Source organism: Corvus moneduloides, chromosome 1, assembly GCF_009650955.1.
Source record: "Corvus moneduloides isolate bCorMon1 chromosome 1, bCorMon1.pri, whole genome shotgun sequence".
NCBI lineage: Eukaryota > Metazoa > Chordata > Aves > Passeriformes > Corvidae > Corvus > Corvus moneduloides.
In genome coordinates this window covers 162,201,238-162,216,837 of record NC_045476.1, presented here as the reverse complement: position 1 = coordinate 162,216,837, position 15,600 = coordinate 162,201,238, and the positions used below count along the sequence as shown (strand labels likewise).

The 15,600-nt window shown below is 40.1% G+C and overlaps 1 protein-coding gene across 3 annotated transcripts in view; it reads left to right on the top strand.

Moving 5' to 3' along the window:
- AGO2 (argonaute RISC catalytic component 2) overlaps positions 1-15,600 on the top strand; it is a 57,120-nt gene that overhangs the window by 28,520 nt on the left and 13,000 nt on the right. For all 3 annotated transcript variants that reach the window (XM_032134250.1, XM_032134241.1, XM_032134258.1), the window contains exons 5-16: positions 535-671; positions 810-944; positions 2,052-2,139; positions 2,820-2,967; positions 3,156-3,275; positions 3,406-3,528; positions 5,211-5,344; positions 7,658-7,842; positions 9,710-9,869; positions 12,490-12,580; positions 13,663-13,857; positions 15,028-15,162. In XM_032134250.1, the coding sequence (XP_031990141.1) occupies positions 535-671; positions 810-944; positions 2,052-2,139; positions 2,820-2,967; positions 3,156-3,275; positions 3,406-3,528; positions 5,211-5,344; positions 7,658-7,842; positions 9,710-9,869; positions 12,490-12,580; positions 13,663-13,857; positions 15,028-15,162 (1,651 nt within the window). The remainder of the gene's footprint in view (positions 1-534; positions 672-809; positions 945-2,051; positions 2,140-2,819; positions 2,968-3,155; positions 3,276-3,405; positions 3,529-5,210; positions 5,345-7,657; positions 7,843-9,709; positions 9,870-12,489; positions 12,581-13,662; positions 13,858-15,027; positions 15,163-15,600) is intronic.

The following is a 15,600-nucleotide window of genomic DNA, read 5'->3' as shown; positions in this document are numbered from 1 at the left end:
AAAATTACTTTAATCAGGTTTTACAGCACAGAAAACAGCCCAGACTGTCAGATACCTTTGTTCAGAGGAACACATTGGCTCTTGATATGATTTGTTTGCTATTAAATGTGAAGTACTTAATTATCAAGATGAAAGATGGATCAGAAATACTTGTTATATCACTTATTTACCCTCACATAATGTCTATAATTCAGAGTATGGGGAGAAATGATTACATTGGTATTTTAATAGCAGAGACTTTTAATTCTTTTCTTACGGAAGCCCAGCTGAAGTTATTAATGCTTTTCTGTTGGAATTAGTAGATATGTTTAGGGGTGTACTGAAAATAAATTTAAACTTGAGTAGTAGCCTATTTCTTACTGTAACAAGCTGGATTTTGAGAGGTGTAACCTGAGTCCTGCCAAGAATCTCAGATTATTGGTAATTTTAAACACTGACATTTCTGTGCTTTTCGAAAAGGAATTTCCATTAGTTACGGCTTTATTGCAATTTTTGCTTTAGTTTCCTGATGTGGGTTTATTTGCTTTCTTGCAGGTATACTCCTGTGGGGAGATCTTTCTTTACAGCATCAGAAGGGTGCTCGAATCCTTTGGGTGGTGGCAGAGAAGTTTGGTTTGGCTTCCATCAGTCAGTCAGACCTTCATTATGGAAAATGATGTTAAATATTGATGGTAGGTAGTACAAAATGTTTTCTTGTTTCTTCTTGCTCCTTAATGGAAAGGCAAAAATTTAGCTCCATTTGTTTTGTTGGATTTCTTGAGAATTTCCTTTGTATTGTTGTAACACATCATTAATGTTTTTGTCTGCAGTGTCTGCAACTGCATTTTACAAAGCACAGCCAGTTATTGAGTTTGTCTGTGAAGTTCTGGACTTCAAAAGTATTGAAGAACAACAAAAACCTCTGACAGATTCCCAAAGGGTAAAGTTTACCAAAGAAATAAAAGGTAATAAATTATATAAAGCTGCTTTATTCTGTCTGATGTGTTACCACTGCATTTTAAATATTTTCCACAGCAGTTGCCTTATTGGGAGACAAAAATTTCATATTTTTCGCTTTTGAAACCTATAAGTAGTGCCAATTGCAGTTTCATGGCAAAGATATTTCAGTTCCTAATCTGGTGGTTCTAAATGTTTACAAATACTGGGATTTCATGCTTTTTAAATTACCCAATCTTAATTTTTTCTAGTTATTGATGTCAGGGTTTTCATATTTCAGATTTTACTTATAATTTAGCAATGTGTTTTTGTCTACTTAGGCATCTGTCCTGCATATACTCTTCTGGAAGTAAATTAGAGTTATTCTAGTGTGTAGTGTCTGAATCAAAGAGGAGGAAGAAATCTTACTGGTTTTGTTCACTGAAGGTTTCTTCTGCAAAATGAAGATCCTTCCTTCCCGATATTCCTGGTAGAAAGCAAGCAACTTTAAAAACTCCATAAATCCATCCTGCACCTTCCTTTTGTGTTTCCAAAAAATGTCAACAAAATTATCTTTGCCCAACCAGAAGTTAGCAAGGAAAGTATAAATAAATCTTGAGTTTGCATTGGTTGTAAATGTTTTGAAAAAATAATCAGGCACCAAATTGCTTCACTGTGGCCTCATTCCCATGAGCTCCTAGAGAGGCTGTTTGGGGATTCCGCTCCACCCACACCCCCAGTTCATTAGCTCAGGCTCAGTTGCAGGAGTTGGAGGTCTTACAGACACCGTATGTTTAGACAGAAAGTATAAACAAGGGGTTTTGTTTCAAGGATCTTTCCCCATCCTGGGCTTCCTTAGAGGTACAGAACTGGAATTTGCAGAATGTGCTCAGCGTCATCAGTGAGCTCTGGGGACTTTGGGATTTCTTCTTGGCTCTGAAATTCTGGGTTGAACTTTGGCTGAAGCTCAGGAGTTTGAATTTTAAGACTGTAAATTGCTTTTTGAGTTCTGTCCGGGCTGCTGTTAGGGGCTAAATAGAATGGCTTTATTACACTGTTTTACAGGTCTTTTGTAGCAGTTTAGGGCTGACACCTTGATTTTGGAAAAATGATGATTTGTGCTTTCTAATTTTTAGGTCTGAAGGTGGAGATAACACACTGTGGACAAATGAAAAGGAAGTACAGAGTGTGCAATGTCACCAGACGACCAGCAAGTCACCAAACGTAAAGTATTTTCCTACCTTTTAAGCATATGCTTGATCTCAGGCTGGAAAAATACCTTGCCTGCCTTACTGAGGTGGGAAAAGTTGCCTTGAAAAGTGATGCTTTCTTTGGTTAATACCCTTAAATATACCTCAAAGGATTTTCCCAATTTTGCTGTTCTTTTTGTTCTATTTTTATACTGTAATGAGTATCAGGGCATTTGAACCAATTGCTTTGGTTTAGATCTGGGAGGTTTTTTTTGGTTGGCTGGGGATTTTTTTCTGTCATTTATGGATTTCTTCAAAATTGGAAGAACAGGGTGTCCTATATGTAGCCTAAAGTTTCCCACAACAGGAGTAGAAAAGTGGTGCCAGCTGGGATTGGCTTCCTAATGTTGCTTATTGGCAATCTATTTTTCCTTTGGAAAAAGTGTTTCTTTTTAATCACCAGCCCGAGATTTGCAGGTAGCTTGAATATGGAGGCACTGACTCCCATTTTTAAGCAAGTAATATAACAAACAAAACTGATATCAGCTTTATACAAGAAGATAACGGCTCAGTATCTGAATCTGGTGTTTAATTGCTTGGGCTTTGTTTCATCCTCTTCCAATAGGCTTAACTTGTGCCCAGAAGTGTACTAAGGAACTGTGGGAAAGTATTTTGCATGGAGTAATAGCTGTTTTCATATTTGCTTTCCAACAGATTCCCACTTCAGCAGGAGAATGGACAAACAGTTGAATGCACTGTAGCTCAGTATTTTAAGGACAGGCATAAATTAGTTTTACGCTACCCTCACCTTCCATGTTTACAAGTTGGACAGGAGCAGAAGCACACATACCTTCCTCTGGAGGCAAGTAAACTTACAGAGAATTCTGGGGGCTGGGGGAAGGGGGTCAGAGGGAAAAAGGGTTCAAATGTTGGCCAACTGTTTTTTTTGAGCAGCCAAATGTTGAGAAATTCTGTAGTGCAACAGTGAAAGAAAAGCCAAAAAAACAGTTGGACTGTGTTTGTAATTTCCTTTCTGTGGGGATATTTCAGGTGTGCAACATAGTGGCAGGACAAAGATGCATAAAGAAACTCACTGACAATCAAACTTCCACTATGATTCGAGCCACTGCCAGATCAGCACCGGACCGGCAGGAAGAGATCAGCAAATTGGTGAGTGTTGTGTCAGATGGGAGTCAGATGTAGGAATGGGCTTAATTTTGCTCGCCCTTAGCAGGGCCTGATGTGTTTGTGCACTGCACACAGGTTATGAGCTTGGCTCTGTATATTTTTACAATTTCAGATGCGGAGTGCGAGTTTCAACACCGATCCTTACGTCCGAGAATTTGGGATAATGGTCAAGGATGAAATGACAGACGTGACTGGCAGAGTCCTACAGCCTCCCTCAATCCTCTATGGAGGCAGGGTATGTCCAGTGGGTTCTGTACAGTCTGTGATGGCTTCCAGCATCAGCTGGAACTGGTAGTGGCCTCTGTAATGTGTTTATTTTAAATTAATTGTGTTGTGTGCCATGAGAGAGCTGTCATAGGTGTAATGTTTGGAATTTACATTTAGGTTCTCAAAGTCCTTAAATGTATTGGCCATTTTGCATCTCCCTCAATTGCTGTTTTATTTCTGAAAGTAAAACTGAGTTAAAAATGCCTTTTTTTGCCTCAAACACTCTTACACTGTGTGTTGCAAGAAGCAGCCTGCAAATAGTGGTTCAAATCAATGTGTATGGAGAAGAACAATTTCAATTATCACTATATATATTTGAAAATATACCGAAATATTCCTGAATTTCTGTTTGGTTTTGAATATTCTGGGTGGAGCAACTGTGTTTAGGGCAGCTGTCTTAAGGTATCATCTCTATCTGCGTATCTTTCTCCAGAGTCATCCCTTCCTGTTGGAGTATTTACCCACAGGTTTTTATTCTACAATGGCTTTTCAGATCGCCTTTCTGACAGTCTTTCTCCTGTGATGTCTTTTAAAATAAGCTTGAGAAACAGGATTTTCCATCAGTTATATACTGGGACTTTTATGCAAGATGAAAGCTTTGATAACTGGGATAACTTCATTTGTGGAGGCTTTTGATGAACCTCATGCACTGCCAGCTGAATATAATTCTGTCCCTGTGCACAACAGACTCTGGTGCCTCTGTAACCCATCATGGGAGAGGATCTTGAGTCTTCTGCCTAAAATTCTTTGGACAACTCAGGCAAATTAGCTCGAACCTCCCTTCACTGGCAGGTTGAGGTACCCCAGGCCTGACCCTGGTTAGGGGAGTGCTTTCATGAACTATTCTGGCATCAGCAGGTTGGGGGAACTTAATGGCAGATGAATGTTGGAAAGTCCAAGTGGGGAGGTACTGCCTTCAGCAGACACAGCTCTTTGCAAGATCCATTATCAAATTCATGTGTGTGTCCTGAAAAATTCCCAGAAGTTTTAGCTGTTGCTGCTAGGTGAGAAGAAAGACATCATGGTAACTTGTCTAAAACATCTATCAATATTTATTAATGTAATTAATATCACCAAAATTACTTCAGCTGCTTTGTAACATCTCTTGTTCTCCAGATAATCCATCCCAGTAATATCTGCTTGGTGGGAGAAATAAAAGTGTTGGGCAGGGCCAAGTTGAATAACTGATCACCTTTCTCAGCTTGTTCACATTTTTTCTGGAGTTGTGTGAATGACATTGAACCAATATTTGCCTCTACTTAGTGATGTGTAAAATATTCACAGTACTTAAATGAACTTTTCCCCTTTGGAAAGTTCACTGAGCAGTTGTAAAGTCACGGTAGAAATTTAGGTTCTTGTTAATGTTCCATACCAAGCATGAATCTTACTTTCCATATATAAATACAACCAAAGGCAATGATCAGCAATAAAAATGAACAATGTGAGCTTTATTTTTCACCTGGCTAAGAAGCTGTCTTTCTACAGTGATAAAATGATTGTTACAAGATAGGATGGATGTTTGTTCAGGGGAGAGAATGACCTGAAAGTATAAATCACCTGCTGATTGGGGGGAAATAGAAGCAAAGCTGATTTTTGTTTAGCATCAATCAAGTTTTGCATTAATGTTTAATTTTTACCTTCCACTTCCAGAATAAAGCAATTGCTACACCAGTTCAAGGTGTCTGGGACATGAGGAATAAACAGTTTCACACTGGAATTGAAATAAAGGTTTGGGCAATTGCCTGCTTTGCTCCCCAGCGCCAGTGCACTGAAGTTCATCTTAAGTAAGTGTGTTGTGTAAGATGGTGATTTTATCATTTATTATGGATATAAATGTCATGATTTCACTTATTTATGAAGAAAATATTTTTGGCCAAATTGTTTAACATATGGCAATACATCTTTAACAGTGCTTTCAAAGTTCTGTCTCTTTGTGTTTTGCATGATGCCAGTATGATTTCAATGCCAGCATCAGGAAATCCTCCAAATCAGACTTAACAAAAGCTGTTTGTGCTCTATGGCAGGTTTCTGAGCAGTGAGGCCATAGGATAGAGTTTAAGATAACTGAAATGATGTAATGATGGGTGTTTATCACTAAGTGTTTCTCAAGAGTCAGAGCTAACGTGTATTCTGTTAGGTTCCTTTCCTGGATATATGGAGTGGATTTATTCATGCAGAATTTCTTTAGAAGGAAAATTTTTCTCTATAACTTCTTCCCCTTCAGAGTTCCTGGAATGTGCAAGTTGAATTGGCTGTATTTGCCACATCAGTAGGACTGGTTGTTCTGTTGACTTGAAGAGTTTGAATGAAACTTTCAGATTTGGTTTCTTTGCCTTTGGATGAGATGTGATTGTTCAAAGCCTATTGTTAAAAGTGACACCTGCCATTGGCTCAGGGAAGGTGTGCAGGCCCAGATCAGTGTCTGATTCCTTCTCTCACACGCAGCTGCTTTCCCTTCATGCATGGACAAGTGCAGCCTGTGGAGCTGCCCTGGCAGTGACTCACCTGCTCTCTGGGAGGTGAATGCAAGGCAGGGATTGCTCATGCCAGTGGCATTGCCACAGCAGTGTTCCTTCAGATGATTTGCCAAACAGCTTGGGAATTTTTCCCTAACAAGTGATGACCAAACAGTGAGAATCTTACTTTTTACTGCCCGTTGTGTGAGGAGGGGAAGGACTTGTTCTCTCCAGGCACATGTCAAGAACTGGGCTGCCATAGAATTTTCCCTTCCATGCTGCTTCTTGTGGTGGAAATACTCTGTAAGCCAAGTTACTCACTTTTGAGAAATAGGCAGAAGTCTTCAACATAATGAGCCAAAATAAAATTATTTGAATGGCTTAGAATGAGTCTGTGCTTACCATGAAAGGACATTGCTTCGTGCCAGGAAAATGGCTGCATCCCGTTCCACCTTGTGGCCTCTTGTTACGTCTTGTTGAGCAAGTTGGAACTCAAATGCTGTTGATTTACCAGAGTAAACACCTTCAAATGCCCTAAAAGTCTTCAAAATCGCCCTGCTTTACCTGTTGGGAACAGGGAGAGAAACTTTCCTCATAGGCATTGTAGTTCCAGTTTAAAGGCTTAAACCCTGAGCTATTTTAGACTTGAATGTTGAAATCACAGAAGGGTTTGGGTTGGAAGGGACCTTAAAGATCATCTTTTTCCAACCCTCTGCCACGGTCAAAGATACCTTCCCCTATCCCAGGTTGCTCCAAGCCTCTTTCAGCCTGGCATTGAACACTTCCAGGGATGGGGAGATGTACTGCTACTGACTCTGCTATAGTGGGTGCTTGTTTTTCCGGAGGAAATATCCATTTTCTGCAAGGAGCCTCAGGCTGCAGGGCTGAAGCTCACAGCCTGTTATGATTCATGCAAGTTAACAATGGGTTTGGAAGAAACTAAATCTTCACACCCTCTCAGTCAGTGGCATCCTGTGGTGAAGATGAGTAACTTTTAAACACCTGTGGAGGGGCCACCCAACTTAATAAAAATGGGCTTTTATCCGTGAGCTAAAGAGGCTCACAGATGGAAGCCTCTGAAGAAGTTAGGTTGTCTTCACATCTGACTAATTCCATCAAAGGGTGACTTTTTTTGTACCAGCCTAGGAGAAGGTTTGCCTTTAGCTCCAGGATACACATTTTCTCTGGTATCTATGAAATTGTGCATTATTATGGATGCTGAAGCAATTCACTGAAACAATTGCTGGTAACTTGGTTGCTTTCCTCATCAAGAAAAAAGGGAGGAACTCCAGCCCTTTTTTTAGTGGTAACACATGGAAGAGCAGGCTATCCCACATCGTAATTGTTGCAGTCTTTTTGCAAAAAGTAGTTTATTCCATATTTCCCATAGAAATAAGGTAGAATTTTCTTTGGAAATTAGGTTTTTTTATTAATGGTGTTATTTATGCAGCATATTTCCTGTCTTTCCTTCAGTGACTACACAGGCACTGTCAATTAAAGATGCACTTGGGGTTAAATTCCCAGGTTTTTGGACAGCACAACTCTGCAAGTTTAACAGGATTGTTCCATTAAAAATAAGATCAAATATCAAGATGGGTTTTTACTACCTGATAATGTAATGTATTTGTTTGCATTCCTCAGGTCCTTCACAGAACAGCTGCGGAAGATTTCCAGGGATGCTGGAATGCCAATCCAGGGGCAGCCCTGCTTCTGTAAATACGCCCAGGGAGCCGACAGTGTGGAGCCCATGTTCAGACACCTCAAGAACACTTACACTGGGCTGCAGCTTGTCGTGGTCATTTTGCCAGGAAAAACACCAGTCTATGGTCAGTGAGTGGAAATGGTGCATTTCAGTCACAGTTCGTGTGGTTTTTGTGAAGTACCCAGAGGAGAGAGGTTTAATGCTGGTTTAGCTCTACAAATTCCAGTTAGGGAATAGGCTGTAAATTAATTTTGTTATTTTTCTTGTGCTGCATGGTGTTTTATATTAAGCCCTAATTATTTTCATTATTTTTTCTATGCTTTTAATTTGCTTTTCCCTATTCTTCCTGCTGGTTGCATTTGAGATGGAGGTTGTGAGAAAGCCAACCCAGGGCTTTGGTGAGATTGACACTGATAGGTGGTGAATTAAAATATACTTAATAAAACTTGTGTGCTGAAAATTCCAAGTGACTGAAGAAGTAATGACTTCAAGAACTCTGTAGCTTTTAGAACATCTTTGCTTACTCACACAATCTCCCTTTGGCAAAAAGTGTTGAGTGAAGGAGATTTCTGTCTATTTTTCCTTTTATTTCAGTTTTTAAACTCGGATTGCGAGGATACAGATGCATGGAAAGTGAAAACTCAGCAAACTAAACTGTTTTTTGGAAAAAGTGACAATTAGTGCATTTTACATAGCATACACACATGGGTTTTAATATGTTTTGTATAAACCATGCATTTTTGTTTTAACCAGCTCTTCCTATAGGCAGGACCACTTGTTTTCCTGTCCTCCCTCCCTCTTTTTTTCACTTACCTTGCCCAGCTGGAGCAGCATCCACTGTTTTTCTCTCATAGCTACATGGTCTCTTCTCTGGTGGATCAGATCTACCAAGCAGCTGCAGAGTTGTTTTATCCCATCCCTCACCAATTTAATATAGCACAAAATAATTTTCTTACTTTATTATTATCTCTTACAAGATGAAAAGAGATTAAGCAAGGAATCTTAAGGAAATAGTACCTTTTTCTTCCCCCTCGAATTCAGCCTTGCAAAGGAGGTGGCTCGTCTCTAATTTGTACAATAGAAATTTGGTGCAAAATGACATTTTTGCTATTCCTGCTTGGCATTAAAAGGGAATTCTTTTCCTCTACTTAACCACTGAGAGGATGTGGTACCGCTCTCATCTTCTTTCCTTGTCATTATCTTTGATTACAGTTATTTCTGCCCCCTCTAATCATCTCTCCTTATTTTCTCCCTATGCTCTTCCATACCCTGCACTTCCTATACCCACAGTCTTGTCTTTTCTCTTCTTCCCACCCTGCTCTTTTCCCCCTCCTGTTGCCAAAGAGGGGGGTTCATCTTCTCTGAGCCAGTCTTGGAGCCTAGATTTCTTCCCAGAGTGTGAGAGTATGAGGCTCTCTGAAAGCCTTCAAGTCTCATTTTTATTGTTAACAATAGGATTTGATTTAACCTTTGGAATTGTACAGTATTGAATGAGTTTCTTGGGAGTTTTTATGGACCATTGTCTGCTAAACTGGCCACTTTTCTATGCAGGTGATAAACTTGCAGTGATGAACTGATGATAAAACTGCTTGGCTGAATATTACTCAGCACTTTACTGTTAGGTTTTTGTTGCTAGTCCAGTGTTTAATAATGCAACAATTGCTCATCATCCTAATATCCACAGTACCCATATCATTAGCCAAAGCTGATGATATAATGCTACATTCTAAACTAAGAATTAATTTTAAAATTCTTATTTAATATAAGTGAACAGTGCCTTTAGTTACTGCATTTAGGACCCAGTTAGGTGGAGCAGAGCAGACCTGGGGGGAGGTTCTGGATTTGGGGAGTAGGATTCATTGTGTTCCTTTAAGCTTGAGCACCACTTTGCTAAAACTCCAGGTGTAGTGAATTGGCATCAAGTTTAAGTCTCCTCCATTGTTTGATTTGCAGTTTGCAAATACTTTTTTCGGTTTTTCTCCATTCTGTAGCGGAGGTGAAGCGCGTTGGTGACACGGTGCTGGGGATGGCCACTCAGTGTGTGCAGATGAAAAACGTCCAAAGAACAACACCACAAACTCTGTCCAACCTTTGCTTAAAAATAAATGTCAAATTAGGAGGTGTAAATAACATTCTATTGCCACAGGGAAGGTAAGTCATCTTTCAAAGGGGAAGAGGTTATTGTATTGCAGAGAGGGCGTGCGTCATGCTGAGATAACTGGGAGCTTTTATCTGCAGCCATAGCACTGTGGCTTAAGTGACTCTTCAGACAAACTCTGTTTTGGCTTCTAATAAATAGTCCTGCAAAAGTTAAGTTATGAAGACAGGAGAGGAATACTTGTTTCTGTTGAAATTTATAATAAAAGTATTGTTTTTACGATCTGACCACTGAAGTACACGGCTGTCACTAGAATGAAAAATCTCTAATACTCTATTTGCTCTGAGTTTTCAGAAACAGAGACCATCTAGAAGAGTAGTGCCTTTTCTTTTGGTCCACATTCTTCTCTTTGAGACTCTTAACCACAGAGAAGATGTGAGCCTGCATCGGGCCCTGGACTGTGCTCTCAAAATTCCTGAGTTTGCTGGCTGTGGAGCCCACTGTCTCTTGGGTGTCCTCAACATTCAGTGTTGCCATGAAGGTGGAGTATTGGGATGGCCCTAGATGTGCCAGGCGCCCCAATATTTCCCCTGTGCACCTGACCTTGTCAGGGTCGTTACCGTGCTGTCCGTCCCTTCCAAAAAGTGCCTCTAGTGCTGCCACTTCTCTCAGCTGTTGGATCCCTTCCTCAGTGGTCTTCCAGGGCATTCTGTGATGGTGCTCCTACAGTCTGTCTCTCTGAACAATCCTCTCTCTTACATTCATTAAAAGTCCCTCCCAGAGAGGAAGGGGTCCTGGCTGCCTCCCGAAACCTGATCAATACTTGAGTCCTGGATCAAGGATGCTTTAGGTGGAACCTGGACAGTTGTAATCTCTGTTGGTTCCATGGCTGCACCATCGGACTTTCCCTCTTTGAGGCAGGAAGAGGGCTTCCCACCAGCTGAGGAAGAGTATTCCCTCAGCACCCAGCCTGTCTCCTCCTATACCCCCATCCAGTCTGGGTGGTTCATTTCTAAGGTGGACTGTGGGGCAGGATCAGGCTGTGGGGCAGTGTCCCTGGCCCCTGTGGCCTGCTCCTGGCCAGCATCCCTAGTCTCTGGGGTAGGTGTCAGGGTGGTTACCCAAGACAATCCCACCTTATCTCTAAATGCTAAATAGATTAGGCCTATCAGCAGCACCAGCCATTGTATGGTATCATGAGCATCATGAAAATTTGAGTGCTTCAAAAGCTGGTGGAGTGCGTCCAAGCAAATGGGTGAAGGATTGGGGAAAACCCCCCCTGTATTGCTTCCTCACAATGGGTACCATTATTAATGAAACCCCAAAGACAATCTCGTCTGCGATACTCATTCAGCTATGTGCCCACGTTCCAGAGGAAGTTTAAAATCCATGAATTCCTCACCTTATTGACCCATAGTGCAAAGTGTAGCCTTAGTCAGAGGACCCATGTTTAGATAAGGAGCTGCAAATGGCAAAAATGTAGCCACAACCATGTGCCACCTGAAGCAGGGTAAGCTGGACCACATGGTGCTGCCTAACGAGGTTTCTATATTCAGCAAACAAAAATTAGCTTACCCAGGAACTGTTACTCCTTTTTCACCCTTTCCTCTCAGTGCCCTTGAGCCCCACATTGGGCACCAAAAACTGCTGGTTTAAGAGACAAGTGTCTGCCAAAGAAAGTGGGAACCTTCCTGGAATGGAAAAGATGACCCCCTCACTCCAAATTATTGTAACTTTGAAATTACGGGGGCTTTCAGGCAAAGATATAGGTAAAGCAATAACAGTTCTTTACTCGAATATATATATATATATATACACACACTATATATATATGTTATATATATATATATATGGACAAACAACCAACAGTAACAGCAGTAACAAAAAAGCCCCAAACAACAGCAAAAAATTAACAGAATTCCAAGACACCCAGCCATGTTTTTTGTCTCTTAAGTACAGTCTATTCATCATCTCTTAGGCAACAAATGGGAAGAAAATTCCCTGAGAGAAAAAAAAAAGAAACAAGAAAAAAAAATGCCTAATCCCCAACGTTCTCAAGATTTCCTGTATGAAATTGTGTTATTGAGGAATAGAGTTGAAGCTTAAAACTTGTGCTGTAGTGCTTTGGTGTTCCTCTCTAGGTGCCATGGTTTAATATCTTAACCTAAATATTTGTTTAAAACTTTCAAGCACAGTTTTAAAAAAATGTACTTTGCAAATAATGACTTTGATACCTACAAGTTTTGGACTTCCTTACCAAGACTGTTTTTTATTTGGAAAAAAAATTTTTATTCATAGGTTCTGAATATGTCCACAGTCCTTCAATTTTCTTAGATGCCTTTTGTTACTAAGGGATCAACCTTTACTCCTTTCCACGATCCAGTTAATAAAAACTGCAATTCTGAAAGGTAGAAAAAAACTAGATACATTTTTAAACTAATTTGTAATTAAGAGTTACAATTAGCTATGCTTTCAAAATCTGCCTAAGTATTTAGCATGAGAACCTTAATCAGGATTTTTAATTACTGCCACAGGACAAGTGACCAACTCTGATCAAGTGCCAGTTGTTGATGAATTCACTGCAGGAGTACAGAGTACTGTTTATTTGAGTTTTAATGTGCTTTATTAAGCATAAATCTTGCTGCTCTTACAAATCTCCCTTCTCTTTGCCAGACCCCCAGTATTCCAACAGCCTGTCATATTCCTTGGTGCAGATGTAACTCACCCACCAGCTGGGGATGGGAAAAAACCTTCCATTGCTGCAGTGAGTAAATTGTGTCCTGGTCTTTCACCCCAGCTCCCTCCTGCTGCTCAGCTCTAATGCATTTTATTGCTTTCAGTCCTTTTGTGGCCCATTGCATCTGATTGCCTAATTATAGCACTGCAAATTATTTTTCTGCAGGAATTTAATGAAACTTCAGAGAGCTTGCTCTGATGCTAATTACTTAAATGTGTATATTAGCTTGTAAAATGCCAGAGCTGCTGATACACAGAGGAGCTTTTCTGGGAGCTGATATTTATCAGCAGCCTGTAATGAGCTGGTGCATGTTTTAATCTGCTTCTTCAGCACTTAGAAATGTTCAGAATTTCTTCATTGCTGATAAGGAACTAGGCTGGCTCAGTTGTGGTTTCTGGGGACTCACGCTTCCAGAAAACACAAAATGTGCAGTAATCTGTTGGAAATGTACTTCTGAACTACAGGGAATGGTCTTTAGTTTGTGTTATGTAAACACCAGTAGTGGCTACTCAGGGTTGTTTAATAATGAAGATCTTTGGTGATGTTATGCATCTGTTTTAAAAAGTTACACCTGTGTGTCCAGAGAAAGCCAGGTGGAGATATGCTCAGTGCTGGCTTTAATTTTTTTTGTCTGTTTATTTTTAAGTCCCATGCCACTTTTACAGTATATGAATGTTGATGTTTCATAAACAGAAAAATCCCTTCCTTTGGTGAACAGTGTGGATATTTCTGTGGTCCCTCACCATTTCAGTTTGATAGATCCAAAAAACAGGCTTGGTCTCCCAGAGTTCAAATTCCTGTGCTGTAGTCTGAACTAAATTAATGGTTTCATGGTATCAGTGCTCCAAACTGTATTTGATTTTTTAAGTGCTTGTAGGTGGAAATAGGGAATGAGTCTTTTAGATTTAAAACAAGTTTTCTTTTTCAGCAGGGTGTGCTGCCACAGGTGGACTAAACCCAAAGCTGTTTCCAAGCACATTTTGATTTCCACTTCATCTTTGCCAGGCGAACCACTCAGCGTGCAAGATACTGTTGAAGACAGTGCAGTTATCTCATGAAACACCTTTATTAAAGTGCTTTTTGGTTTGATGCTAAGCATTTTTCCCCAGGTTGTAGGAAGCATGGATGCTCATCCCAACCGTTACTGTGCCACTGTCCGGGTGCAGCAGCACCGCCAGGAAATCATCCAGGATTTGGCTGCCATGGTCAGGGAATTGCTTATCCAGTTCTACAAATCAACGAGATTCAAACCAACTCGCATCATCTTCTACAGAGATGGTGTTTCTGAGGGGCAGTTCCAACAGGTGATATTTGTCTTTTTGAAATTCTGATGGTCTAGTTTTGTGGTACTAATGGAGATTTCTATAAGTCCACCTTTGTGGTTGGAGTTACAAAAAGAAGTACAACCTCAACAAATCTTCCTCAACAAGTTTGTTGGATTCTAACCAAGCAGGCAGGAGAAGTGTTTCCATATTTTTCATGTGCTTTTTAAAATACTTTCCCCCTTTAAAATATTTCCCTGTTGCAGAATTATAAGTGAAAAGTGTAGTTTTAGCACTCAAATTATGTTCCACATCTGCTTCCTATTGAGGATCTTTTAGTCAGACTGTACCCCATGGAACTTAGGCAGTAAGGAAAAATAAGGTGGTTTTTTTCAACCAGGAATAATAAATACTGGATTTTCAGTCACTTTTATTCCGGATAAAACTCATCAGATACTTTGTCATATTTATTATGTTTGCTTGCAAGTACCATATTTTATGAAATATTTTTTAATATATTTTAAAGACCCTTATATACACTTTTCTTTCCAGTATTTATGTATATAAATAAAAGATATAGAATTGAGTCAGCTTCTCAAAATCCAGGGGGAAGAGAGGAAAGGTCACTTGCTAAACTTGAATTGATAAAATAATCTTTGTATGAGATTTTGATGTATCCTTTTTTCAGTTATCACTGGTTTTCACTGAATTTTTCATGCATAATTAACCCACATTCCAAATCATTGCTTTTTGGTTTGTTCCACTTTCCTTATTATTGATGTCTGTAGTCCTGCACGGGATTGCACAGAGCTGGGAAAGAGCAGCTGAACTCTTTTGGTTTTCATCCCTTGTACTAGTCTGAAAAATAATTAGTCTGTTGTATATTCAGCAGCCTAATTAAATGTTCATTTGTATTTGGCAGTTAAAAAGATTTTGACATGCAGCTTGTTAGTCTGAGCCTCGTGCTTGGAGCTGAACAAATATGGAAGCAGCTCTCTCCTGGCTCAGGAAACCGCTGATGTAATTTGCCCTCATCAGGGGAAGAAATTAATGTTTGATCCTGAAAGCTTTGACATCCCATTACTCTGAGTGACAGTGCAAGAAGGAACATGATAAATTATCTGTGGATAAACAAACCTGTAGATAAATAAGAGTTATTTGTATGATAGTAATGGTTCATGTTTATCACACTTCTCTCTGTGTGTGGCTCAGGTTCTCCACCACGAGCTGCTGGCTATCAGGGAGGCTTGCATTAAACTGGAGAAGGATTATCAGCCTGGCATCACATTTATAGTTGTGCAGAAAAGGCACCACACCAGACTCTTCTGCACGGATAAAAACGAACGGGTACGTTCTGATTGGGACCCACAAACGTCCAGCAGGCAGCCAAGTCACCAATTCCTGTTTATTCTTGGTACTTACTGTGAAGAGGAGACTCCCAAAGTGCAGGATGGAGCTGTTGCTGAGAATGGAGAGTTCCTCATGGCAAAGCTCTGCTCACAGACTGGGCCTTCCACATTGTTTTTCCTTCTGTCGGGCTTCTCTGTGGGAGCACTTGGAGCCCACTAGGCTTCAAGGCAATAGGTAGTAACTCCCAAAACTGACATGAAGGTGGTTGTTATATTAATAAATGCTGTGATTATGGATGTTAAATTGTTTGAAAGTTAAGAATATTTATACATTCTGCTTTGAAGAGTTTTTGAGGGAAGAGGTGGCCTGTCTGACAAGGAAGGATTGTCCCCTCTCACATATAAACAGGAAAAGTTACTCCTGTCCTGGAGTGGG